The following is a 27,994-nucleotide window of genomic DNA, read 5'->3' as shown; positions in this document are numbered from 1 at the left end:
TTGTTTTGCTGTTCCTCCCCATTTAGAACAAGAATAAAACACATCTAGCACAGTCCCGTGTGAAAATGCATCATTTTCATAAATTCATTTTTCTTTCCTTTTATTTGGGTTTGTCAAATACAGGAGGATTCATGTACAGATGAGGGATGGGTAGAGACCGAAGCAACTGTACAATATATACAGGAGAGAAATAAGCAAACCTTAAAAATAATAATAATAACAATAATTATCATAGTAAACAACAACAGATAAAAAACAAACAGTAAACACAGACATTTTGCACTTTAAAAACTATTACATCCCTCCGCACCAGGTTTTCTTTGAGAAAACGAACGAATACGCCTCTTTTTCCGCATTTTCTTTTAAAGAACAAACAGAAAGAACACTTTTATTTTAAATACATTTTCATTTGCTCTATTTTTTTTGACAAAAAGGGAACTACACACTGCTTTGACCCCATTTTTTTGTGTACACATCCTGTCCATTTGTCCTTCGGTTTTGGGGACAGGAAGAATCGAAGATAGTGGGTGGCCCATTTTATGTACACCCTCAAAAAACGAAACCGTTTTATTATTTTATTCCAAATAATAAAAGCAAACTTCCCAAGCGTTGGGAGGTAACATGTATAAATGTCCATGTATAAATAATACAAATCATAATAGTTCATAATACATATTTATATATAAGAGTGTGCATGGAACGTAGCATTCGAAACTCAACTCTGTCAAAGCATTGACCTGTGAGGTTGCAACCCTGTTCCCTTTGGCACTATTTTTATTCATCTCTGTGCAGACAATAGTCTTTACACATTCTCACTGTTGTTTTCATATCTCCCTGTGGCTCCCGTTGCGGGGAGCAAACGCGTAATGAACGAGAGAGAAACGAAAAGCTTTACAAAAACACTTTTATGTTAAAACGCAACAGCTTAATCCGCCACTGGCTCTTAAACATTCTGCAAAGGAAAATCTCATTTTCCTGCAACCTGGAGGTCTGCACTGGGTTTGTTTAGAGTTCTACTCTCTCCAAATAGGACACACTTGGAGCTTTGACAGCCGAATCTTAAGCCTTGGCGCTGAGCGTCAGCAGTTCAAGGAAGGAGTTGAATAGAGTCTCTAGCCAGCCCTGGTTGGCCATGCACTGCTGAACCACCTCCTCCTGACCTGGATCCTCTGCTGCCTGTTCTATACTGTCCGTCTGAGGAGGAAGAAAAGAAAAGGCTTTCGTGAAAAGATGAGCTACCACAAATTGGTGAAATATCTCCTTTGTTTCCTCATACCTCCTTTTTACAGTGCAGAAAGGTGTGATATTTGTAGTGATGGAGCGAGTGATAGAGGCTGTATATTCGACAGATTTCCGTCGACAGCTTCAGGTCCTGTTAAAGAAAAAGAGTTCAGAGTCTTGCTGTGATACATCCACCCTAACTGAATGGATTACAGTTAAACAGCTAATCAAGAGAAATCTTGTGTAGTACATGCCTGTTGTTTTGGAAGGCTCTTTTTAACTCTGTTGAGGGTTTTGCGGTTGTAACTCTCACCGCCCAGGTGCACTTTAACAACGCCAGAGTCCAACGGGTCTGCTGTCATCTGAGGGAACATGTGAAGAGCCTCCTACAAAATAATGAAAAGGAGAGAAGAGAGAGTTTGAGAGATATAACTATACGTACACGCTCCTGTTAATAACTTGTTATCAACAAATTTTGAGAAAAATATAATCAGATTGAGATTAATTTCTGTTTAACTAAGCTTAGTTAATAGTTGTATTTTTTTATCAAATCACCTGTACAGATTCAAAAATCTCTTGTGCGTTGCATTTCTAAATATCTGGCTTATGGGGCCAAAATTGGGACAATACTGCTAAATTTCTCAGTTTCTGTACTTTGTTTGACAAATTTGGTAACAAGAACATATTTAAACTTGTAAACATGTCTAATACAGATTGCAGTGGCATACTCAGACACTTTTTCTTTCAAGCATGCTCATATCTTCTTGTTGCTAAGGTAACACTATATGTATGTCACCTGGTGCTGGACACTCATGTTGACCCTCCGTAACAGTCTTCGCTTCTGTTCGTTAAGGATACTGTCAATCTTCCTCATGGGTGGGAGATAAAGCTCATCTAAAGGCAAAAGGGGAGGAGTCAGAGATATATGATTGACATTTATCTTGTTCCATTAAATTTGTGATCCATCTCTCATTGTGAGACTAAAGGGACACTCATTTTTTTTAAATATGCTAATTTTTCAGCTCCCCTAGACATTTGATTTTTACAGTTTTGGAATCCATTCAGCTGATCTCCGGGTCTGGCGCTACCACTTTTAGCATAGCTTAGCATAATACATGGAATCTGATTAGACCATTAGCATCGCGCTAAAAAATAACCTAAGAGTTTTGATATTTTTCTTATTTAAAACTTGACTCTTCTGTAGTTGCATTGTGTATTAAGATGAACAGAAAATTTAAAGTTGCAATTTTCTAGGCAGATATCATAGATATATACACTAGATGTCGCCTTGGGGTTCTAAGCATGCGTCAAAACAGCCGCCATCTTGAAACAGGGTTCTTGTCGTAGGACGTAGCTCGGTAATGCTACTATCTCCGCCTGTACTTCGAATTCATGGACAATGCCGGACTTTTGTGCTGCATATAGATGTTAGGCCTACTAGCACTATGCATTATAGTTAGAAAAAGTAGATTTTCATAATATCAAAACTTTAATTTTTTTCTGTACTCAATGCTAAATACTTGTCTGACTGTTGAAACGAACTAAAAGAAAACCAAGAAAATTGCATTCATGACGATTTATGGTGATTTTATTTCCGTTACACCATTGCCTACAATGACGCTGATGCGGGGTTCCCCTGTTTCAAGATGGTGGCTCTATTTGACGCATTCGGTCCAATGAACTGCCGTAGCCAAGGCGACATCTAGTCTATGGGCAGATATGACTAGGAACTATACTCTCATTCAAGCATATAAATCAAGGACTTTGCTGCTGTAACATGGCTGCAGCAGGCGCAATGATATTACGCACTGCCTGAAAATAGTCCTCTTGGTTACTTTCAATAGCAGGGGACTATTTTCAGACCCTGCATAATATCATTGCACCCCTGCAGCCATGTTATAGCAGCAAAGTCCTTGATTATTACGCCAGAATGAGTGTTTAGTTCCTAGCCATATTGCCATAAAAAATCTTTTAATTTTCCGTTGGTCTTAGTACACGATGTAACTACAGAAGAGTCAAGTTTTAAATAGGAAAAATATTGACATTTTTGGTTATTTTTTAGCGTGATGCTAATGGTCTAATCAGATTCAATGGATTATGCTAAGCTATGCTAAAAGTGCTAGCACCAGACCCGGAGATCAGGGGATGATTTTATTTTGGTCAATAAAAGTAACTGTAGGTAGGTTTTTACAGGCAGGATCATATGTGTATGTAGTGGTGTTATGTATGAACTTCCTATGTGATCTAAAAAAAACCTTATTAAATTATTGGTCAGTACAAATTAATGTTAAAACCTGGTCCATTTTCTGTGTTCTATCAAAATCAAACTTATGACCTTAGCGTTGCTCATGCTTTGATGTGATAGCTGAGCTACAGGAACTAATGGGCATTGTGTTTAGGACTAAGAAGATAACACAAACTCCTAGCCACATAAACATGCAACACATTCCAACCTATATGCAATAAAACTTAATTTACCAACTGAGCTGTCATAACTTACTGTAGCAATGTATAATTCATACAGTCTCATCACCATCTTCTCTTTAGCAACTCTTTAAAAAAACTTCTTATTGGCTGCTCTTTCAAATTTTTATAAATAATATAAAGTTATCTTACCATTAGTGTCCTCCAGAGCTTGAATCATGTCAGGGTCCAGAGCAGTGCTGACCAGCATCTCTACGTAACTACGAAACATCTCTCTCATGGCCCGGCTATTTATCCCACTGCGCATGGACCCTGTGGATGACACAGAGTTTCAGCAACTGATAATAACAGCAACTAGTTGCGCTTTAATCTTAAGCGGAGTCTGTATATGTCAAAGACTGGGACAACCCTTACATAAAATGAATCATGGTAGAATACGATTAGATGGTAGTATTGTACTTTAAAACTGTACCAAGTATGAAGACAACCAATTACTGGTCTACAAAGAATAATGGTACAAAAGCAAGTTTTTCTATATTTTCTTTGCTATTAATTTTTAGTTTTAACCTATAAAAATAGTTTTACTGGTTTTAAAGGTAGGGTAACACATTTTGAAAAATGCTAACGGTAGCCGCCTAGCAATGAAATCCCGATCCCACCCTCAAGTCAAATCGCTCTCCAAAGTCACGCCTCTTTCCAAAACACATGAACACGCACAGATCAGACGGTCACGTCTCATGTCTCATTCACCAGTGAGAAAACTTTGCAGTACAAAGTGAATAACATTTCCAAAATAACCAACATAAACAACTGGTTAACATCAGAATTAGTTTAAGCACACGTTCGGTTGTGTAGACGTAGTAACTATATCGTTATGCTAATCCGTAAACGAACACAAATTTCATAAGCAACACAACGTTTCATCAAAGTATAATATCTGAATCCATCTCAATACAAACATATCGCGTACCTACCTTACCAAAATAAACAGTGCAACGACCCTTTCAGACCCTTTGCCTCCTGTAGCTGTTTGCATCTCGTGGTAAAGCAGTAAAGTTACCGATGTTAATTTCGGTTTTTGCTCTTGCTGATCCAGGCAGTTTTTGCTGTTGTTGTTATAAAAGATGCATTTAGTTTTGTTGCTCCTGTGTAGGTTGTCAATTCAGCAGAAAAGTTTGCCATTCTCGCTGTTTACAGACAGGAGATGAGCGCACGTGAACGCGCCGATGACGTATGGTGCCTGCGTGGACTCGCTGCGCGGTGGGAATTCAAATTACGCTTACGTATGAGGGACATAAAAGGAAACGTCCGTTCGGACCGAAATCTATGATTTGTGGAACATTTTTTGGTCCTACGCCTTTCACAGATGACATCAATTTTTACAAATACATTTAAACAACTTAACACAGTGATTGCTATAAGGATGTGAGGAGACTTTTAACCAGCATAACTAAAAATGTTTCAGGACCAAATCTGTTACCCTACCTTTAACAGATCAATGCTTCTGACAATTATTTTGGCACCTGAACAGGTTGACAGAATAGTAATTTATGGTTTCCATGACTTCCGCGAAAATCCTCAGCAGACAGATACACTCAATTACAAGTAAGATATGTGTAGCTGCCTCCAGATGATGTGTTGCCATGCAGTTTGCATTATAGTCACTACTGTGCAGATTATGCAGTTACACTGAGCTTTATGCTATAAATGGACACAGGCAATAAATAAAAGCCAAACACACCTTCATCCTCACTGGGTGGGTCAGGAGAGGAGTCTGAATCAGATGAGGAGGGCACTTCTTTGAGCCACTTCTTCCTCTTTTTAGGTGGAGGTTCTGCCTTTACTTTCAAAGGCCTGCTCCTTGTCCTATCCACCTTTTTCTCTCCAACTCTCTTCTCCTCTTTGACCCTCCCACGCTCCACGACCGCAGTTCTCCTCTCTAATTTCTCCTGTGCCTGTTTCTCTTGCAGCTTTTTCTCCTTCTCTCGTTGCTTTTCCCTTTCCTTCTCTTTCTCTCGCTGCTTTTCCCTTTCTTTCTCCTTCTCTCGTTCTTTTTGTCTCTCTTTTTCCCTCTCCTCCTTTTGTTTCTCCTTTTCCCTTTCTTTCTCTCGTTGTTTCTCCCTTTCCTTCTCTCTTTCCCGTTCCCGTTGTTTCTCCCTCTCCCTTTCTTTTTGCTTTTCAATTTCTCTCTCCCTTTCCCTTTTAGATTTCTCCATCTGCTCCCTCTCTCTTTCTTTCTCCTTTTCTCGTTGTTCACGCTTTTCTTTCTCTCGCTGCCTCTCTTTCTCTCTGTCTTCTCGTTCCACACGGGGTGGGGTCTGGCTTCGTACAGGTTGAGGCTTGGGAAGGGACTGGCGCCTGATGGGAAAAATACATTTATCTCAGCATTCTTGTATACAATGATAACGTAGTGATTAATGATGATAACTGCTGTATAAACTGTGATATATCACAGGACAAGCACAGCTCCATAAGGTCATTTAGGGTGAAATTACCTCAGCGTGAGGCTGGGCCGATGCCAGGGTTTCCGCGAACACACTCTGACGTAATCTTTTTTATTCACATTCTCCAGGAATTTAACATACAAGCGCTGGTAACGCATCTTTGCATCTCCAAAGTAGCCCAGATACTACAGAAAAGAATAACAAGGAACAGAGAGTGTGAGTTTATGATGGTGTATTAAATTTTAATGTGCTCCATTAGATGGGAGCAGTAAGTGCATTGTCAGGCAACTTTTTGTCGCATTTTCTAGAATGAAATCTTTGGAATGAATTTAGGTATTGTAAAATGAGGTATATTTAGATCATACTATGATTATTAGTAGAGATGCACTGATATATCGGTCAATAATCAGTATTGGACAATAAACTGTTTTTTTTATAGATTCATATAGATAATTTATTATAGCATGTTAAAACTACCACTTTGTGCCGTGTTTGGGTGTGTCCTTTAAATGCAAATGAGTTGATCTCTGGACTAAATGGCAGTGCCGTGGTTGGATAGTGCAGATTAAAAGGCGGTATTTTCCCCTTCTGACATCACAAGGGAAGCCAAATATCAATGAACAATTTTTTCACATGCTTGCAGAGAATGGTTTACCAAAACTAAGTTGGTGGGTTGTTCTTTTTCACATTTTCTAGGTTGATAGAAGCCCTGGGGACCCAATTATAGCACTTAAACATGGAATATTTAATATAATGTATATTATATATAATCAAAAGAGAACGGGAAAATGCAATGAATTTGAGCTAGAAAATAAACATCACTAGTTTAATGTTCAATATTAATGGTCATTATGTAAACAAATAACATTCAAAAAATTGAGTCTTTAGAATTTAGTTAATGCAAGTTAATATAACCACCAAACTATCAGCATATATCACTTAATAATAAGCTATCGGTATAGGTGAAAAAATAATATCTGTGCATCTCTAATTATTAGACATATTGGTGGGGGAAAGTGCAAATGTGTACTTTGTATTCACGTAATCTCCCATACACAGCAGACACTCACATTACTGGTAGCGCAAAATTGCCGTTGTCCATCTTTGATTTCGGGAGCAAACTTTTGCAGCAGAGCCTTCTGGACCCTCCAGATGGGTGGAGGTTCTCTGCCTGTCTGCAGAGCCAGCTGAGAAAAACAATGTTTAATCTCCAAAAAATTCACAAAATATAATTTCTACACACAAAGCGAGATGATACGAGCATACACCATACTGGCTTTACCTTAAGAGTACCAATATCTTCAGTGCGCACCACAAATTCATCCCTCTCCCTGAAGATGCCCTCCCCTCCACTCTCACTATCTTCATCCTCACTCTCTCCTGCGATGGCTGCGTTGGACTGCTTCTTTGCTAGGTGCAGTGAAGTGATCTGAGGGGTGGGAGCGTCTTCGGGGGTGGGGGGAGAGGCTGGGGAAGGCTGAGGGAGCTCTTCTGAGGGAGGAGGAGAGGAGGACGGTGGGGGTGTGGTGGAGGGGGGTAGTGTGGGTGGAGGCGGGGAGGGAGAGGGGAGAGCGGGTGGAGAGGGACTTAGGGGGAGGGAATTGTGCAGCGGTGGCTGAGGCTGCTGCTGCAGATTCTCTTCTTCTTGAGACGGAAGAGGCGATGGGAGGGAAAGAGGGGGAGGAGGCAGAGGGGATGGTGAGGAGGAGCTTGGTGGAGAAGGAGAAAGGGATGGAGGAGATGGAGGTACAGGACCTGGGGGAGGCTCAGATGGGGATTCTAAAACCGGAAATATAGTGGGCAAGCAAAAGAAAATTGGTAATTAAATTTTTTTAACATTAATGTTAAAATTATTTTAATAATTGACTGTTATTATACTCACCATCAACATTGGGAGCATCCAGCATTTCATACTCCTCAACTTTTTCTTTCATTTTCTCTTCTAAATCATTTTGATTAAATTCCTCTTTCTCTCTTGCCATCTCATCTTCCTGATCACATTCTGTCTGTTCCTTCTGATGCATTTCTTCACGCACCTCCTGATCAGTTTCTTCCTCCATGTCATCCTCATCATGAACACGTGCCTCTTCATGTGAGCTGGACTGTGACTCTAGCTTGTGTGACGCATGCATTTCCGTCTCTGGTTCATGTGGATCAGACTCGGGCTGTTGGGGTGGTGGGGGTGTGTTGAGAGATTCCTCCTGTGGACTGGGTGGAGATGGTGTGGGTGGAGGTGGAACTGCAGCAAGGCTATGAGGAGTATCATAGAGGGCAGAAATGGCTGACGATATGCTCTTCTGCAAGTCTTGGTTTTTACTGACAGAGTCTTCCTCATCCGAGGAGAATGACGGCAAGGTTTCCAAGTTCCTCTTGAGCTCCTCATCAAGTCTTTTACAGGGAGACGGACAGTTACTGAGACCCAAACTTCCTTCACCTTCATTCTCTCCAAAGGGTGGAGGTGGTGGTGGAGGAGGAGGTTGAGGAGATAATGGCCGAAGGCCCCCCTTGACTGAAGAGCTATCAGCTGAGGAGCAACCATCCACAGGGATTGGCCCAGGTGGAGCTTCAGGGCCTGGCTGCTTCTTCCCAGTTTTCAAGAAATCCAGGAAGGAAGTTATAAAACCAGACTTTAGCTCTGGAGGCTTCTCTTCCGTCTTGATGAGATGAGAAATGATGGGTGAAGGACGGCAAGCAAAAGAAATAAGATGGGAAAGGCAAGATAGAGAACTATTAGGCTATAAAAAAACTGAACAAAAAAATCAGATCTTAGAAATCATTTACATTAAATTCAATTTACTTGCGTGCACATTTTTATATTATACAATCGGTATAGTCCTACTCTCTTACATTAGGTGTGTCCTCTTGGAGGTAATACACCTTACTGAACTGCAAGATGGTTGATGACAGTTACTATGAATGAGTAGCCTTAGCAACAGCCACCCTAGCAACAGCTCTCTACCTTTCTCTTATTGCATTTTCAAAGAACACAGTCATCATGGTGGCCTGCCAATCATCTTGGTCTATGCACCCTGCTCCCTCTAGTGGCAAAATGCACTTTATGTGTGTACGAGAACAATGAGGAGTGAACCCAAATTAATTTCATTTAAAGTTCAGTCCTTTGTTCAAATATGAGGTGATGCATTGTCTCGTGGCAAAATTACCTCTTAAAATTAGAATGAGAATAAATATGTTATGTCTTACCGAGCTAGAGAGTTTCTGCATGGTAGCCCATTCCTCTGGGGTCATTTGTTCATCCATATCTTCCTCCCAGGACATCTATGAGAAGACAAACATAAACATTGTACATACATGTATAACAATTCATGCTGCACATAACACCCTAGGCTGACTCTTCTACCCTTCTTTCCTGAGGCTACCAGTTGCTGAGGCAACAGAGAACGTTTCATAAGTGCAATCTAACCATATGGAGGAGGGCATCATTTGATTAAGATGGCAAAATGTTGGTGAGTTATTAAATCTTTGGAGTTAGAAACATGAATTTGGTCTGCCAATATTTTATGTTACAGGAGGAATTTACCACTTACATTTATGAAATGAAGAAAAAAAGAGGGTTATAAAATCTTCATCTGCTTTAGTTTATCTGATTTCGTCTGTATTTGATAAGATCTTTGGATACTGATCATCTCATTATAGTGAGAATTGACACAGCTCAGTTAGCGACATTCCTTTTGCATTTGCATAAATCATAATTGATTTCACATGCTACTTCCCACCCATCCCCTCTACTGACTTAAGACAGACTCTTGGATTGAATACTACTCAGTACAGTTGCTGTGCAAGGTGAACATAATTCACTATAAATGTCTCAATAAAAAACCTTTCAAGTACATTTTTATTAAATCTATGGGGTTTGTTTGCAAAATCTATCTATCGCAATGTCCTACAGTCTAGAAGGTTCTCCACAAAATAATAGACCCCCTACAAACACACCCCCTCCAGTAAACTTTGGTCTACAATTGTAGGTCATTTAAGGATATCAACAAAAAGTCTAAAAATTAGCTGGTGAATGGCAAAGAATGATGTTCCCACAACTGATAAATCTGTCTTTGCTTATTTTTGAAAGCTTTAATCAGTTATAAATGTAAAGGTTGCATATGGAATTTTTTAAAATATTATGAAATACATTGTGCTATACTGCCATTTGCTCTAGAGCAATGCACTACAGTAACTTGTATGAACATCTTGTTATTCAGACATTTTCTTTTTGATTTCAACATTTGGTCTCAAGCTGAGAAGGTATCTTAAACTCACCTCTCTGGATTTTTGCTTCATCTTTTCCTGGCCACAGTTCATGTCATTTCGATTTATGTCAATTCTGTTCATATCTACACTGGTAGTGGGCCCAGGGCTCAAACCAAGAGATGGTGCAGATCCTACTGAACCATCAGACAAAACTGGATCTGTACTAGACAGGGAGTCAGTCCTCAGCAGAGCGTCAGATGAGGGCATGGAAGGAATAGGAAGCTTGATCTAGGAAAAAGACCATTATTTAAGTACTTTCATTAAATGTAATTCTTAAAAGATAGACATGTTTGTTCAAATTTAACTGGTCTAGCATTCCCACAAACTTCATTCATTCCATTAGTGCAAATTGTAAATCTTTATTTACCTTAATTGGTTTGATTGGCTCTTGATATTGAGGCTGATGTTGGGTAAGTTGTTGGTGGTGTTGCTGCTGATGAAGCTGTTGAACATGTAGCTGTTGCTGTTGATGCATATGTTGTGACTGTTGTTGGTGCTGCTGCTGTTGCATATGAGGGTGCATGTGCTGTGGTTGATGATGGAGATGAGGTGTTTGTTGATGGTAGTTCTGCCCCTTGTTCATATCTCTGTGCATCTCAAGCATGGGATCATCTTTTCTTCCACGGCCTCTACCTCGACCACGGCCCCTTCCTCTCTCTCCACCAGGTCCCATCATGTTTCTGGAATATGGAGGCTCAGGGAGAGGCCGAATACGAGGTCTACCCCTGGGTCTTGGTGGCCCCTCACGCTTAGGTTTGGTGGGTTTTCTACCCCTTTTCTTTGGGCCATCATTAGGGAGAAGCTGTGGGGGAGGTCCAAGGGACTGGTACCCTGATGAATGGCAGAAATCTAAATCACTCATCAAGGGACTTAAACTGCCAACTCCTGAACCACCTCCAGACTTTCTGCAGCTAGACACAAGATCAGGGAGCAAGTCTGGGAGACGCCTGCTGTTTAAGCGTATGTCTGCTGGTACATCTGCTTTATCCTCATCATCCTCAAACTCATACTCTTGGGCATAGTTCTTCTTAGCCTGTGACTGGGAATTAGGATCTTTTCGCTGTTTAAGGAGATGAAATGAGCTTGTCTTCAAAAGCTTTTTAGGTCTAGAGGAGCAAAAGATGGGTGAGGTGAGTCCGCCTGTTCCAGGACCACTACCTGCACCCACAGATCCCATCATTTTGTTTCCAGTTCCATCCACAACATGTCCTGTGTTGCTCATTCCAAGGCCTGGGCCCTGAGACTGGATTAAGCCTAGTTGTTCTGTGTTTACAGTGGATGGAAGTTCGTGGGATTTCATGGGGTCCATATCTAAGTGCATAGTACCATTGCCAGATTCAGTCATACTGTGACAATACTGCCCATAACCTTGATCACCATGGTGACCCATAATATCATATGCACCTCCTCCACCTCCTGTATTTTTAACTGTATCCATTCCATCTTGTACTGTTCCACGTGCCTGTGGCACCCCATCCTGACCTCCTTCAGCAGCACTTGCTCCTCCACCAGCACAGCTTGTCTTGTACTCCTCAGAACAGAACATATCCTCCATCCCAGGGAAAAAGGACCGATCTTCATCTGGAAGTAGAGAATCCGGGAAACAAATAGAAGTCAGTGGCACAAACCGTTGCTGCTGATCTTGCCTCTGCCCCTGGTTCTGAGCCGTTTTCCCCACAGGACTGCTCGTGTCAAATTGATGCTCTTTAAGCTGATCTAGCTGTGGCTGGGAAAGTGGGGGCTCTTGTTCCCTAGGCTGGGTTTGGGGAGGTCCAGAAGTTGGTTGCATGTGGTGTGAGTGTTGGTGAGAATGTTGGTGGTGAGGATGTGGCTGAGGCTGATGATGGGAATGAGGGGCTGGATGGTGTGAGCCCATGTGGTGCAAATGAGAAGGGGCTGACATGCTCATATCAGGCTCAGACAAGAAATCATGAAGCTCTGCTGTTGGCTGTTGAGAGTGGTGAGGCTGATGGTGTGAGGACATCCTATGTTGTTGCTGTTGTCTGTGATGATCATTGGAGCTTCCATCTCGTGTGCCAACTCTCTCTGAAGGCCCTGCCCCTTCTCGACTATTTGTCCTTGAGAGTGTTCTCTCCAACATTTCTAATGGCGAAACAGAATTCTGACTTGATTGGCTTTGGTTTCGCTGTGACTCACGTCCATAGTGGGCATCCATAGTTTGGGACTGGAGCTGGAGTTGAAGCTGAGAAGTCTGTGGCTGAGCATCTACTGCCCCCGAGCCACCACTACCCAATCCCCCAGTTGGTCCTATCATTGACTGCTGACCCATGGAGTGTTGTTGTTGTTGCTGTGAAGGAGCCGGTTGGTTGTCCATCTTGTTTCGAGGGGTTTGAGAAAGGACAGACTGGAGAAGATGAGCTTGTGAGGTTTGTTGAGATTGGTCGGGTGGAGAATCCATTAAGCCAAGAGAGGACTGGGTCTGTCTCTGCTGCAAGTCTGGTGTCTTTCGCAGATATGGTAATTCTGAAGGATCCTGAGCTTTCTTTAGATCCATATGTGAGTGGGATATTGAATGTGAATGAGAGTGCTGTGAATGTTGAGGATGTTGTGAGTGTGATTGATGTGCAGGGTGATGTTGATGTGTCTGATGAGTGTAAGGATCTCCTCTGCCATAATGGACAACAGAACCTAGAGAGTCATGTTGGTTAGGGTGTTGACTATGTGAGTGAGTATGTGACAATGAATCAACTACATTTCGACCCCCATTTGCACCGGCTCCTGAGAGCCCTCTGTCAGATTTAGTCTGTTGCTGCTTTTTCAGAGACATCTCCAACTGGTTTTCCAAACCTGTGCCTGTACCACAAGAGCCAGCAGCAACTGAAGCCACACTGTTAGTGGTATTATTGGTCCGAATTACACTCTGAAGATGGTATCGCTCTTCAGATGCTTTTAGCTCATAAGCAGAAAGACCCTTTCCTCCATCTCTACTCTGGGGAAGAGACTGGGCCTGCTGTTGTTGTGAAGTTACTTGCTGAGTTTGTTGAGAATGGTGTTGGGTGGGGTTAGGTCCTGGACTCTGTGAGTGCAATAAGTGCTGGATTAAAAAATCATCTTCATCTTCTTCATCCTCCTCTTGAGGTCTTTCAACTCCAAGCATATCAGAATCAGACTTAGATTTAGGTGGTGTTGTATGATAAGACTGTGACTGCTGGGGTGGTACCCTTGTGTCTGAGTATCCTTGTGGAGAAGACAGGAATGCGGGGGAGAGAACTGAGGATAGGTACTTGTTTCCGCCATTTCCTCCAGGTGATTGTGCAGGACGAGTCGGGGCAGGGGAGTGCAGTCCTGGGCGGATTATTCCAGAATTACTTGAGGGTGAAGGGCTAGAATCTGGGAGGTGGTAGGATCCTGCACCACCACTTGCTACACTACTACTACCACCAGCACCTGATCCACCACCCACACTTCCAGAACTACCTGCTCCTGAGCCAGTAGTACTGCTTGTTGTACCTGTAACACCTCCAGAAACCATTAGGGCAGGTGAATGTCCTGTACCACCATAGCCCAGTGAAGGGCTTCCTGCACCTCCAAGAGATGGTGGCAAAGAACCATATCCTGAATCAGAGCCATAGACCACCTCAGCTGAAAATGAACGTCCTGTTGATCCAAGACTTCCATAAGATTTTCCTGACCCCCCAAGGCTGGTACCAAGATCCTGGGCCTGTGGAGAACTGAATCCCCCATATGGTTGGGGCAGGTGAGAAGTGGGTGGCTGGTTTGGAGAATATGACTGTTGTTGTGGTGGCGTTTGACCAGGAAGGCCAGCTGTTGGTTTAACAGGAGCAACAGGAGAACCATATGTGGACAGGCAAGGTTTAGGTGGCTGCTGCTGTGTAGTGGAGGATGACACTGTGGGTGGCGGAGGTGGTAGGGGTTGTGGGGCTGACTGAGGAGGGGGCTGCTGCCGTGAGGGTGCTGAGGAGGAACTGGATGAAGCATTAGGATTAGAGGCTGAGGATGAGGAAGAGGATGTAGAAGAAGCTGAAGGTGGAGTGTGAGGGGTTCGAGATGAGGAAGAGCTAGAGGACGAGTAGCCACTACTTGAACTGGAACTCTTTCCTGCTTTGCCAATACCAACACCACCTGAGACAGCTGAGGAGGAGACTGAGGAGGGCGTGTATGGGGGCTGGATGATAGGTCGGTAAACTTGTTCTGATCTGGGAGAGGGTTTCGGGTCAGATGAAGGACTCTGCTCACCCAGTGGGCTACAGTTTACTCCTCCATGCCGATGATGGGGTATTTGCTGGTATCCTGGTGCACCACAACTAAGATAATGCTGTAGGGGATGAGGTGTGGAAGAGGAAAGTTGAGACTGTGCAGGAGAAGGCCGTTGGTAATGCTTGATTACACTGTCTTGCCTGGGTATCGCTCTTTCTTGGGACTGTGGAGGCTGTGGGGGTGCAGAAGAAAATACAGATGAATTGTAGAGCTGGGAGGATTGATCCTGAAGCTGTGAGGAAAGCAGGTTAAACTGAGGGGGTGGTAAATGGCGTGCTGAGGAGGATGCAGATGACTGTGGTGGGGGACCACCAGAGGGCTCTTGTGGTCCTCTATACGAAGCAGCCCCACTCTGTGAGGACAAAAGACGGTCAAAGCCAAGACTTGACTGTGAGGGCGTCTTAATGTGCAGCAAAGAATCATGGGGTGACAGGAGACCATTGGAAGTAGGACTGAAGGTAGGTGTGTCCTGCAGAGATAATGATGAGGTCACCCCAGGAAAGGATCGCCCAGAAAAGGATGCAGGGTGCTGATATGCCGACAGGGCAGAAGAGGAGGGAAATGAGCCAGAGCCAGGTAGTGCACCCGAAATGAACAGCTCTGCAGGGGCTGGAGTATGCATTGCTATAAGAAAAGAGAGAAAAAGCAAAAAAAAAAGATTCAGCAGTTAATAATATGGTCTTTACAATTCTTTATATTTACTTCAGTATTAAATAATTCTGTATTTAAAGCTGCAGTCCGTAAATCTGGCCTCTATATCGTCATCTTTGATTGAAATATAAAATTGCAGTTATTTGCGGAGTAATGTTCTCTGCGTGCGTTGTGCTTTGGCCCGCTACTCTTCGGATGAATCTGATGTCTGTGATCCCCGTAACAGAGCGGATCTGTCTTTATACATACACATAACAGAAGTACATCCTACTACATGCACATCCGAAAATGACCAATCTAAACCATATTAGTTATCTATTTTCACCCATTGACCCGCCAGATGTGCCGCCAAGCCTGTAGGAAACACTGAAGGGAAGTAATATATCTGCCACGTTTGTTCTGACTAAATGATAACGCTCTGTTTCAGTATATGCCTTACCGGCCGGCACCTTTTCTTTGTTTACAAATGTGACGTCTTCACGCAAAGAAAAATTTGGTTTATCAAACTTTTTCCTAGAAATCGACCCGAAAGCTCAAACTATTAATCATTATTATAAGCTTACCATTGTGAATTGGGGGTAGGTAAGGAGACAGTTTTAAACACTGATTTTTTTCTACATATTCAATAATTGATTTTTGTTTATTTTTACCTAAAGAAATGTTATGGATTGCAGATTTAATAACTTCCAAAAATTACCAGTTTGCCATGACGGGGTGCGAAATTGGGAGAGAAGGGAAGAGGCAGAGGGGGGTGGCTGGGCACCTCGAGATTCCAAAGCAGAAATCAAGTTCATAACTGAAGCATCTGGTCCTGAAGGGCTGGCATGGTGTAGCCCAGTATCAAACAAGCCTGAGAGCCCTACAGGAAATGGTACTATTATGACAAAGTGTTAAAAACTTAAATGTTGCATTTTCTTACTACTACTCATCTCATTATAGTCTATTCTACTGTACTTGTCACTATGGTCTTAAAGTTAATCAACAATTTCTAAAGACACATTAGTTTACACATTTTATTTTAATGTCACCATTATACTCTTTAAAAGTCTTTATAATTTGGTAATTTTATAGACTGTACCTAAGCTCCTTCCTGCACCCCATGCGCCACCCTGTCCAGAACTTCCTGGATGATGATTTGTTGCATATCCCTGCAATGGGTGTGGTGTGGCATAAGTTTGGCGGTGGAGGAGTTCTGAGTCTGGATGGGCGGATCTGGAGCTCCCATAAACCAAACTGAAAAGAGAGAGGAGACTGAGTGATTAAATGGTACAGACACACATAAGAGTACTTGTTAGAAAATATCTTTTTAGCATTAAAATAATGGTCCATATCCGCTTGTTAAGTCTGAGGTCATGCAGCGATTACAGGTCCAACCAATCTCATATGCCACAGGGAAATAACAAAAAATCAAGCTAAAATACACTTGTGTCATAATGCAAATTACCAAAACACCCGATCCTAATTTTTATCCAAAACAAAATGGACATGGATTTTTTAATGAACTATTAATATATTGCTGTCTGTGATTCCGTGAGCCTAGAGACTGCAGTGTACATTGTGAGTTTATAAAATTTTCACTTAAATGTGTAATATGAATTAGAGTGCTCATAAACAGCTGTTTAAAAATATCCTCTATTGAAATATGTGGAGGCTAATGAAATTAATTAAATTAGTTCTTAAACAATTTGAAATATTTTGTTTAATTTAAAGGTGCCAAAGAATGCATTGAAATAATATGTAAAATTGTTCTTTGATTTTCCATAGAAGGTTTGTAACTTTATTAAGTGCAAAAATGACCCAGAAATAGTCTAATTTAGCCCTATTTGGAAGGGTCATGAATAATAATCTTGCATTCTGCTCTGATTAGCTTTACTCTGAGTAAACATGTTGGGGCGTACATCTCGACTGTTACATCACAGTCTGTATTGTGTTGAGATTGTCCTGTTTTCCAGCAGTCTTTTGCGTGCACAAGGTTTACATAAGAATGAGGAAAAAATATATTGAGGCTCACAATATATTGTTTTTTGTTATGGCACCTTTAAAGGGATAGTTCGGCCAAAAATGATATTAAACCCATGATTTACTCACCCCCAAGCTGTCCGAGTTGCATATGTCCATCGTTTTTCAGACAAACACATTTTCGGATATTTTAGAAATTTTTTTTAGATCTTTCAGTTGATTAAATGTAATATTACGGGGTCCACGACCTTCATATGATAACCAAAGGTCTTCTGAGGGTAATCTGCGCGGTGTTGTTGTAGAAATATCCATATTTAAAACTTTATAAACGAAAATAAATACCTTCCGGTAGCGCCGCCATCTTAGACTCCTCTGTATTCAGGAGAGAGTATCAGTGTAGTGTACGCACTTTTCTTAGTGACGTATGACAAATTTGGAGGGCGGGTGCACAGAGCAGCAGCAGAGTAGCCTCCGTAGGCTGCGTTAGCTCTCATCTTGAATGCGGACGCGACTAAGATAGCGGTGCTACCGGAAGGTATTTATTTTCATTAATAAAGTTTTAAATATGGATATTTCTACAACAACACTGCGCGGATTACCCTCAGAAGACCTTTGTTTATCATCCTGGAGCCGTTTGGATTTATTTTGTGAAGGATGGATGCACTTTTTTGGACTTGAAGGTCATGGACCCCGTAACTTCACATTTAATCAACTGAAAGATCTAAAACATTTTCTAAAATATCCGAAAATGTGTTTGTCTGAAAAACAATGGACATATGCAACTCGGACAGCTTGGGGGTGAGTAAATCATGGGTTTAATATCATTTTTGGCCGAACTATCCCTTTAAGATCTAAAAGTGTAAACACTCAGATTTGACTAGTTTGGAAGTTTTTCCTCTCTTCTCAACTGACTACTTTTCATCAACATAATTATTTTCAATCTTTTCTTCCTTTTCACATAAAATGCTTGTTAATGTATACATGTGCTTTTGAATGAAGCACACAATCAAAACATATGCAATGTGGCATGGGATTTCATTGAAAACCTTCTCTTAGGACAATGAAACAGTCTTTTGGGCTCCATACATTTACTAATTCCCTGTAAAGAGTATCAGTTGTCCAAGCTTGGCATTATCCTTGTCACAGGCACGCACAAAGATTAACTCTTTAATCAGCCTGCTAACTTCCATAGCCTCCCTCTTCCAAATTACTACCAGGATATGATTTTGCGATCTTCGACTATTCATTCTCTTATAACATATTATATATATATCCCAAACATATTAAAACGCAGGTATATGCATGCAGTGAATTATTAGCATTAGCTGTGCTTCATCTTCTATATCACTAAAAATATTAACTATTGAATATGTAAATCATGACAGACAGAACAGATAATGTTCTTCGAGTTTCAAATATTGGGTGAATTAAGGATAATTGGAAGACTTTTCTGTCATGTCCAACGGTATCTCAGCTAACCTGAATTTACTTTTTTTTTTACCATTGCTATGCTGCTTGATGTGCAGTGACACTGGAGTGTGGTTCCATATTCTGATTGGCTATGCTGTCTGTTGCCAGCCAATCAACTGTCTTTTGCAGTCTTTGCAGACTATCTGCGTTGTTCTCTTTTATAGAGAGTGGCCAGTTCAATTGACAATGGCGGTTAGGATGTTGCTGAGGTAAGACACAGAGCGCTCATTGATAAAAGCTCTCCACTGACTGAATTGCCTTGGTAACCCCCTCCCTGCATCCTCAACAGGCTCTTAGTGTGAGTACAGCTCAGATAGTCTAGATCCCTAAACCAGAGTGGGAAGCCTCAGACACCACATACTGAGTGAGCGCGTGGTGAGGGGGTGGGTGTCATTCAACAGAAGCATTGGCGTACGTCAGAAAATCTATTAAAAATATTTATATAAATTAAGACCTTAAATCCATGTCTTCTAGTGTATAAGTCACCTAAATACACTTGATATAATAACTCAATAATATGTGCGTGTATGATTTGATGGAGCCGTGTTTTTATTTTTTATCAGTCTCCTGGGTTCATGTTTCAGTGATTTAACCAATAGGATAGCCCTTAATAGATGTGACACAGCCAGCAGATCAATCCTAAAGAAGCTGCATCTGACAGTATTCCCATTTTTTTTCCTCAAAAACCCTCTAATTCTGGAGAGAGAGAGAGGATTTGTGTAATTAACTGGATAAAGGCTCTAATGAACTGGGTTAAACATTTAAATGTATGAGTAAGAGAGCACTTCTCTGCTGCCAAATGTTTCACTGGCTGCACCCCTGGCGTGATACGCAATACACTGTGGGATGACAAAAGCATCCTTATCATACTGTACATTGCTGGTTGTTTAATATATACACTTTTGTGATCTGCTTGAATAGTATCAGGCAAAGCAGAGAAGCTGAGTCACTGCTCCAAAAATGAATTAGTCATGGTGCCATACAAGGAAGAAATTGCATTAATAAATAATAGGGAAAAGAAGATAGTATCTCGTTAGGTTTTGGTAGTTTAACTGACTATCAATCCCCGTTTTAATAAAACCACAACGGGAACCACCAATAACAACAACCCTGTGACAGGTAGACGTTCCTCTTGCGAATGAATGGCTTCGCGTAAATTATTAATGGATCATACTCTCTCATCGAATACGGGTATCCATATTCAAACCAAAGCAGGAGTTATAGTTTTGACTTGGTCCATATTTGGTTCTAAATCCCCAAAAAAGCAGACAATCAGGGAATAGATGAGGAAGGGAATCATACATACCGTATATACTATACACTCCATCTTTTCTTATACTCTTATCCTCATTCTCTCATTGTCTGTCGTTTGGCTTACACCTCAAGTCAAATAATCCATTTAGTATAACTTCTCATCTCCTGCCATTGTAATTTATGACAACAGAGAATAAACAAGTTACTGAGAAAAACAGGAAAAGTAAAAAAAATAAAGGAGACAGATGCAAGAATGGTGCACGCAAAAGGAAAGGTTTATTTAGAAGCTCCACTGAATCCACCATGCAGGACTGCTCCTAATTATATAGGTAGTTATTCAGCACAGTTCCTCCCAACAGGTGCAAAATGTTTACACCCTGATGGGAGACTCAGTCATGATCATTAATCTCCATTAAAACTGTGCAGAGGTGTTAGCGTGTGGTGGATGTATGGTGCCCTGTGAAGAACACAGGGTCTGGTGAGTCTTGCCATTATATTCTAGATGCAATGTGAACAAGTCCTGTCAGGAAATAGGTTTATTACTTATTCAGATTAAATTTTTACCACATAAAATTGTTTTAATTTTAATATTCAACCCTGTATTGGGTGTCCTACACAGACTCCTGTTTTTTTAGCCTCAATTTATGCTAATTTAGTACTTACTGTTTCATCATTGCATAACCGGTATGCATTCTATATCCCAAAACAGCAGTCTTGTTATCTAATATTCATTTAAACCTGAAACCATTTTTTTTTTAAACTAGAAGATTCAATACAAAGGCATTTCATTAAATTTCATCCAGAGAATGCTTTCAGGCTCTGCAGCAGCACCGAAGCTTGTCCATCATCATAAGCCTGAGCTACTCGTGATGAAGATTGTGGATTCTATCAATCTGCCTATGGGTCTACCGAGATGCTCTCAAATCAAAAACACAATAAAGAAAATCTTATTGGCACAGCACAGGTGAGACTGACTACGAGTCAGCCAGGGATGCAAGCATGTGACAGAACATTATGGAAGTGCTGTTACAAAAACTCAATCCCCACAGTCAATCAACGCCAGACAGTTTACAATGTATTACTATGTAATACAAATACTTATCAGCCATTACCTAAAATTTTAATGAAATTCCTGATATGTACCATCAAGAATTAACACAGGGGAGCACTATACATCAAGCAATGAAAGCCCTGAAAGAATAGACCTATTGTTGTTCTGTCATGCAAAAAAGGACCCACTCCAAATGCTGAGACTGTCTGACACATTATGGCATGCATGAAGAGAAGTCTCCAGATTTTGATTGTGCATGTCTGAACAAAAAAAATCTCCCAGAAGAAGAGATTAAAAAAATAAATAAAAGCAAGAATGCAAAACCAGCGAGCTTTTTAAGATATGGGACCCATATCCCACTGCATCACAGAATACACCAAGATTACAAACATAACTATCATAAATAATTAAAAACAATGCGTTTTTTAACTCTCAAACTAGCATACCCACACAACAAAAGGTTAAGGAACGATGTAGGTGTGCACCCAAGTCTCCCTACATGTGATGCGAGACACTAACGCCACCGAAAATGATTGCATGCGCGCTCTGTAAGCTGCTAAGATTGATTTGGTTGTCACGGCGACTGATAATGTACGTAGCCGGGCGCCTTTGAACTGTAAGTAGGCCGCGAAAATAGTGAAACATACGGGCAGAGCCGAACGTACTTGAACACGTCGACAGCACGACATCGTCACAGACACGATTCCTAGTCGAAATAGACAATTTAAAACCATTATAACTATTTTTTTAAGGAACCCTAACCGAACCTATCTAACGGTTAGACATGGCCTTCGTTTTGCTGCAGAGGTGTTTGGGTTAGTCAGATATGAAACCAAAAATACAAGTGATTTTATTAGGCCTCAATTCTTCTGTTCTGTGTAATTTACATTGATTAATTAAAAATGAATGATTAAGGAAGCGTTTAACAGACATAATTTATGTATGTAGTTTAGTTTGAAACGTTGTTTACAGCGTGTGCTGCTCAGTCACGTCGTAATTTCACCGAGGAGCGTTACACATAATTTTGGTACGTTGCCAAGTGACTACTGAAACAATAGTATATTTAACACCCTGCGCAAGCACCAGAAATGGTATTTTTGGGTAACAATAACCAGTGGCCCACGCAAAGTTCGGCTTAATTTCAAAATACGCGTTGTTCCACTGTGGTACGCAACTACGCAGGCACTAACTAATGATACTACGAACACTAGCATGCACTGCGAATACTAGCTTTTCAGTTGGTAGCCATTCGCGGTTGATCCCATAGCGTTCATATACGGCCAATGTTGTGACGTTTGTAATCATACGTGTGTTACGTGTGAAAATCTTGATTTATGGATTTTTCTATTTTACAATCGCGTAAATGTTTCCCCTTTATATTTCTCGTTTTCCACAAAAGGTTTCACCACGCGAAATATCCAGGAAAAGCCCATTTGATTCTGCAGACAAGTAGCGTTAGCCACCGAGATAAGCTGCAACAGTAGCTAGCAACCATTTCATTCCCAAATCTATGCGATTGCTTGTAATTGGTTGCCTCCAAAATAACGTTTCGTCAACGTGTATTTTTGTCATGCATAGCTTACTGTGCCGAATTAGCATATATGTAACTGTGGCATGCAACGTGCGGTTTGGTGTGCCTCGAAGGTAAAAGGTTTGATTTTTCATTTTTGATAATACGCTAGCAAGCTAGCTAGCAACATCATCCCATCCCCCCTCTTTTCGCCCCTCTCCCCCTTTTTCTGTCTCAGTCTACCTTCCGTATCACGCATTAACTCTCAATCGCATTCCTTGCATTTTCAAGACACCCCCTCCTCCCTCAGAAATGACAATACTGATGGCTGTACGTGGAGCCACCGACAATATAATAAATGTAAGTGAATGAACACGGCATAACGAGCGAGAGTGGGAACATGCATTGCATTGCGTCCGTCGACACGGGCATTGTTACAGCCAGCTAAGCATATTTATCCGTCCAGTCTATCAAAGTATACATGCACGGCCGCCTTACCTTGCCTTCGCCGATCTCTCGTAACTCCATCCCGTTCCAGCGCCCAGATCACCAAATCCTGCGCCAGGATAATTTCTATCCATTAAAAAAGAGACAAGGGATGAAGATGGAGAGATAGACAGGGGAAAGGGGAGGGAGGTATTTCCTAAATTCTAGCACACTATCTCTCCCCGTGTCCTTTCCTTTGCGCTCAATGTCTGTTTATCTCTCCCGTTTCACAAGCAAGTCCTCAAGAATAGGACCAGCACAGAGGGGGAGAGGAATGGAGGGAGGAGAAGGAGGAGGGGGAGATGGAGGATACAGAGGGGAGGCGGGGGTAGATATGGGGGGGGGGAGAAGTATTACACCAACCACCGCCACCACAAAAAATCCGGTTTCTTCCTCCCCTCCCCTCTCTTTTGCCCTCTTATATATTTCGATGCCTATTGTCCTTCGTAGCAGAAGCAGCAACGAGGGTTATATGCTTGTAGGCACTCTGCATGTTGAATTCTGATGCCATTCGTTATTGCACCCATGAGACATACGACACGTGCTGATCGTACCATGTTTCCTCTTAGCTGCTCACGTACTGCATTGCCACAAAAAGGTGAAACACTAGGACTCCATGAACAGTAGTCTTGTTTTTAGTCAGATGTTGCGCCCCAAATATATATATAAATACACGGGATGTAACATCCTCGTAAAAAATAAAGTGGTTTCGGGCTTCTTCGAATTATACAATGAATTATACGCTTGCATAAACACTAAAATGCAAAGGATAGAATAAAATATTTTTCAGTTTTCAAACCAAAAAGACGCCATTTTTAAGGAAGGACTAAAAGGCTCGCTAACACACAAACATTATATACACACACTGACTCCCCCTCTCGCTTGTCACACTCTCACACATACGCAGTCTGTCTGGAAGTCTCGTGCGTACTGCCGCCTTGTTACAGCACTGAGTATTGGACGATGTCGGTTCCTTTTCTAGTAAGGTCTGTGGCAGTGCGCACACGACAGCTATAAATGCAATGATGGTATAATATTGATTTAAACTTTAAGCCCATTCTCGTTGCCTTTATAAAGTACCCAAATGGCAAACAAATTATATTCATTTTTTTATTAAGAATAAAAGTTCAATAAAACAGCATTTTGTTTAACAATTAAAAAGTGTCTCTAGACACCCCTCTAAAAAAACAAAACAAAAAAAGTGTCAACAAATATTATTTATAAAAATATTGACAGTTAAGGCTGACACAGGGTTGCGCTTTCCTCTATAAAGATAGTAGCAAAATAATAAAAAACTTTTTTAACTGTAGCACACATGTTGTATTAGGATTGGTGTAATAAATTACAGAATTTGTGAAGTAAACTACACTACATTGCTGTTGAAAGTCCTCTCTCTGCGGCACATGACCATCACCAGCTTGCAGAACTAAAAGGAGCTTTGCTTCCATTTCATCCCCCCCTTTCAAAAGCAACAGAATCCCTTTGTCACTCTGCATCTTGAGGATTTAGTGGTTCAGATGTAACCCCACTGCAAAGGAAACAAAATGAAGAAGTGAAATGAAAGTAAGAAATATCACATGCTTGAAACAAGCACTGTGAAATTTTGAAAGCAGATGCTTTTATGTGTCATTAATATACATTTATTACAAACAAACATTCACAAAACACTACTTACCCAGAGTAAGGAGGTGGCGGTGCGTCATGCTGGCCACTGGAGGCCAGGGCCTCATTGTAAGAGGGGAGACCTGGGGGTGCGATATTAGCTAAGGGCACATGTTCAGTTGCTGACTGTCCATCTGCTGCCAAACGTACAGGAACACTGTGGAACATAGCATACATGAGAGTAATACCACATATGTAAAATGCCTATTAAAATGATAATGATATCACACGCTTACCTGCCCCCTCTAGAAGTTTTGCCTCTGTTTTTGTAGCAATAAATGCCAAGCACAATGGCTATTATACCTACTATTACAACAGCCAAAATGCCAGCCACCAGGCCAGACACATCCACTCTGGGCAAAGTCTCTGAATAAAATCAATCCATACATCATTGTAAAAAAAAATTATCTAATGCATATGGACAGTAAAAATTTTTTTGGATAAGTTGTTAATTACACATTGTTAAAGGGATAGTTCGGCCAAAAATGATATTAAACCCATGATTTACTCACCCCCAAGCTGTCCGAGTTGCATATGTCCATCGTTTTTCAGACAAACACATTTTCGGATATTTTAGAAAATATTGTAGATCTTTCGTTACGGGGTCCACGACCTTCAAGTCCAAAAAAAGTGCGTCCATCCTTCACAACATAAATCCAAACGGCTCCAGGATGATAAACAAAGGTCTTCTGAGGGTAATCCACGCGGTGTTGTTGTAGAAATATCCATATTTAAAACTTTATTAACGTAAATAACTACCTTCGGGTAGCGCCGCCATCTTAGACTCCTCTGTATTCAGGAGAGAGTATTAGCGTAGTGTACGCACTTTTCTTAGTGACGTATGACAAATTCGGAGGGCGGGGGCACAGAGCAGCAGCAGAGTAGCCTCCGTAGGCTGCGTAAGCTCTCATCCTGAATGCGGACGCGACAAAGATGGCGGCGCTACCGGAAGATAGTTATTTACACTAATAAAGTTTTAAATATGGATATTTCTACAACAACACCGTGCGGATTACCCTCAGAAGACCTTTGTTTATCATCCTGGAGCAGTTTGGATTTAATTTGTGAAGGATGGACGCACTTTTTTTGGACTTGAAGGTCGTGGACACCGTAACATTACATTGAATCAACTCAAAGATCTAAAACATTTTCTAAAATATCCGAAAATGTGTTTGTCTGAAAAAAGATGGACATATGCAACTCGGACAGCTTGGGGATGAGTAAATCATGGGTTTAATATCATTTTTGGCCGAAACTATCCCTTTAATTACACATTTTGTTATCAAAATACTATTTGTACCTTGCACTGGTTTACTCAAAGATAATAGCTAGCCGAAGCTGGTTAAATATATCAGTACTATCATATTTATTGCCAGAGTAAGCTCGGCTAGTTGTCAATTTCATTTGAACCTTTAGAAGCTTTAAAGTTCATATCTTCAACAACATTTATTAAACATAAAACACATTTCTTTAATGACAAAAATACACTCTTACCATGACTGTTAACATAGTCCTTCCAAAAAACGGCCTGTTAGGAAGAGACAACAATAGCATTAAGTGACTCAGTTTTCACTGTTAATTTATATATCATCGTTTTTGTCAGGTTCATTATGCTTAACGCTAACATTTGTAAACACAAACATTGTTTCATTTCTTACCGTCTTTGCATCATCCTCAAACACCTCTCTTGCCTCTTCATATGAGCATATTTCCTCGTTGCATTCTCGCTCTATATTGCCGGGCGTCACTAGCTCGAAGTCCCAACTGTTATACAGCAGTTTACGGGAGAGAAAAGAGCCTGCTGATTTCTCTTCTAGGAACACTGAATAATACAAGAATATAAACTATAATATCAGTTACAACAAACATTGATTTACCTATGCTTTGTTATAGACAGAGGAAACATCACAACATGCAAGAAGGAAAATGACATTAACCATAAAAGTGAAAAATAAAAACAGATAAATTAATAAGAATAAAAAGAGACAAAATTAAGAATAGAAAGAACAAAAATACAAAAAAAGTTTACCGCTATGTTTCTATAAAGCCAAAGTAAACAATAGATCCTTTGAAGTAATAAATATTTTGTAGTACATATAATGTCAGTATAGTGGAGTTTTGGTAGAGTAAACTGCTGGGTCACATCGTATAAGTGCATAAATGTACACATAGTGAAAATGATGGGATGTGCAGATGTAAATGCTTTGATTTAGGCATCATAAGTGCATAGGGAGAGATGACAACAAAAACAAACAGTGAAATATAATTGCAAAGATTGTTCCACACAAGAAGTGATTCTCATTACCATCATTTCCATTGTAGATTACTTTGCCCCTAACAAGATACAGCATGGATAGCAAACTGAAGCATATCTCTGGAAACCGTGGCATTGTATCTGATAAAGAAAATCAGTTACAACGTTAATGGGGTTTGTTTTCATAAAAATATCTATTTGAGGCCCTTTGAGGGACGTCTAACTGAATGAGTTACAAATAAGAGTATTCTCATGAGTAAGACAGAAAAGTATTTTACAATGTCGTCCTCTATTGGTCATTGTACGTATTCATAAGGAAATGTTTTATTTCAAGCCTTAAATAAATATGACAATTCGTGCAACAATGCAGCCAAAACCAACAAATGTACCGCAGTGGCAATTAAAGGGGAAAAAAGTATTTACTTTAATATTTGTCTACATACCAACTACAGGGTGAAAATAAACTGTAGCCTATAATAAAACAGCACACTGAACGTAGAAAAAAGTAAAACAGTTTGAATCAAATAAGAGTATGGACAGACGCAGGCTTACCTGTACGCCCTATTGTGTTCCGCACACGGAAACACAGGTTTTACATGAAAACACCTTCAGATTCCTCCGTGGATTTCCTTGCTGCTGTAATTTTGACAACAAAAAACAAACATATGAAACATTCGATACATTACACTAAGCAGGCATTATTCACCAATATTCGCATGCTCACCTGTTTATTTCAGAAGAAAACGTAATTACGATGGCCCACCATCACGTAGCCTACGAAACATACCAGTTTGACAACATGCCTCATAGCCTCGAGCGCTCATAGGCGTGGCTACACAGGAGTTTCGAGGACTCACCTGAACGTCAGTGTAAGCGTTCTGACTAATTTGTCAATGACAAAAATAAAAAAAATAGCGCAGTATATATTTTTGTGTTGTTTGAACAGTGCAGCCGCTTAATATTGAAGAATTTTTAAAAAAAACTTTAAAAAAAAAATCCACATTTGACCACTTCCGGTTTCGACATTGATTATCTTGATTGGATCAGCTTTCCTATTCAAATAGTTATGAATGGGCCATTTTTTTCTTTTTAAGTGCTGACCTCAG

The 27,994-nt window shown here is 40.8% G+C and overlaps 2 protein-coding genes across 4 annotated transcripts; both read right to left on the bottom strand.

The window, feature by feature from the left end:
* Positions 1 to 73: 73 nt before the first annotated feature.
* On the bottom strand, positions 74 to 23,259 carry prr12b (proline rich 12b). 2 transcript variants are annotated; one of them, XM_065274049.2, is made up of 16 exons: positions 22,985 to 23,259; positions 16,321 to 16,475; positions 15,940 to 16,116; positions 10,720 to 15,215; positions 10,362 to 10,580; positions 9,291 to 9,365; positions 7,972 to 8,743; positions 7,372 to 7,868; positions 7,160 to 7,276; positions 6,141 to 6,274; positions 5,387 to 6,003; positions 3,838 to 3,957; positions 2,018 to 2,115; positions 1,476 to 1,607; positions 1,277 to 1,372; positions 74 to 1,194 (listed from the first exon to the last, which is right to left on the bottom strand). In XM_065274049.2, the coding sequence occupies exons 1-16, from the start codon at positions 23,065 to 23,067 to the stop codon at positions 1,060 to 1,062; spliced, it is 7,923 nt and encodes a 2,640-aa protein (XP_065130121.2). In that variant the 5' UTR covers positions 23,068 to 23,259; the 3' UTR covers positions 74 to 1,059. The 2 variants fall into 2 exon arrangements, with proteins under 2 accessions (XP_065130121.2, XP_065130122.2); XM_065274050.2 differs by having other exon boundaries at positions 15,940 to 16,101.
* An 838-nt stretch (positions 23,260 to 24,097) lies between these two features.
* Positions 24,098 to 27,731, bottom strand: prrg2 (proline rich Gla (G-carboxyglutamic acid) 2). Of its 2 annotated transcripts, XM_065278556.2 has the most exons (8): positions 27,613 to 27,729; positions 27,441 to 27,524; positions 26,940 to 27,029; positions 26,293 to 26,456; positions 26,129 to 26,162; positions 24,871 to 25,000; positions 24,648 to 24,791; positions 24,098 to 24,500 (listed from the first exon to the last, which is right to left on the bottom strand). In XM_065278556.2, the coding sequence occupies exons 3-8, from the start codon at positions 27,022 to 27,024 to the stop codon at positions 24,458 to 24,460; spliced, it is 600 nt and encodes a 199-aa protein (XP_065134628.1). In that variant the 5' UTR covers positions 27,025 to 27,029; positions 27,441 to 27,524; positions 27,613 to 27,729; the 3' UTR covers positions 24,098 to 24,457. The 2 variants fall into 2 exon arrangements, with proteins under 2 accessions (XP_065134628.1, XP_065134676.1); XM_065278604.1 differs by lacking the exon at positions 24,098 to 24,500 and having other exon boundaries at positions 24,644 to 24,791; positions 27,613 to 27,731.
* Positions 27,732 to 27,994: the final 263 nt, after the last annotated feature.

The sequence above is a fragment of the Paramisgurnus dabryanus genome, chromosome 3 (genome assembly GCF_030506205.2).
Source record: "Paramisgurnus dabryanus chromosome 3, PD_genome_1.1, whole genome shotgun sequence".
In the NCBI taxonomy this organism is placed as follows: domain Eukaryota; kingdom Metazoa; phylum Chordata; class Actinopteri; order Cypriniformes; family Cobitidae; genus Paramisgurnus; species Paramisgurnus dabryanus.
The sequence above is the reverse complement of the archived record's forward strand: the minus strand, read 5'-3'. Positions and strand labels throughout refer to the sequence as shown.

Bases quoted from the DNA above. Each gene is read 5' to 3' on its own strand.
- prr12b (XM_065274049.2), bottom strand. From the start codon at position 23,067: ATGGATAGAAATTATCCTGGCGCAGGATTTGGTGATCTGGGCGCTGGA. The intron at 9,366-10,361 runs GTGAGTTTAAGA...GTCTTCTCATAG, and splicing joins TGAAGCAAAAATCCAGAGAG to ATGTCCTGGGAGGAAGATAT. The intron at 7,277-7,371 runs GTAAAGCCAGTA...TGTTTTTCTCAG, and splicing joins AAGATATTGGTACTCTTAAG to CTGGCTCTGCAGACAGGCAG.
- prrg2 (XM_065278556.2), bottom strand. From the start codon at position 27,024: ATGCCACGGTTTCCAGAGATATGCTTCAGTTTGCTATCCATGCTGTAT. The intron at 26,163-26,292 runs GTAAGAAATGAA...TCTTCCTAACAG, and splicing joins TTGAGGATGATGCAAAGACG to GCCGTTTTTTGGAAGGACTA. The intron at 25,001-26,128 runs GTAAGAGTGTAT...GATTTTATTCAG, and splicing joins GGACTATGTTAACAGTCATG to AGACTTTGCCCAGAGTGGAT.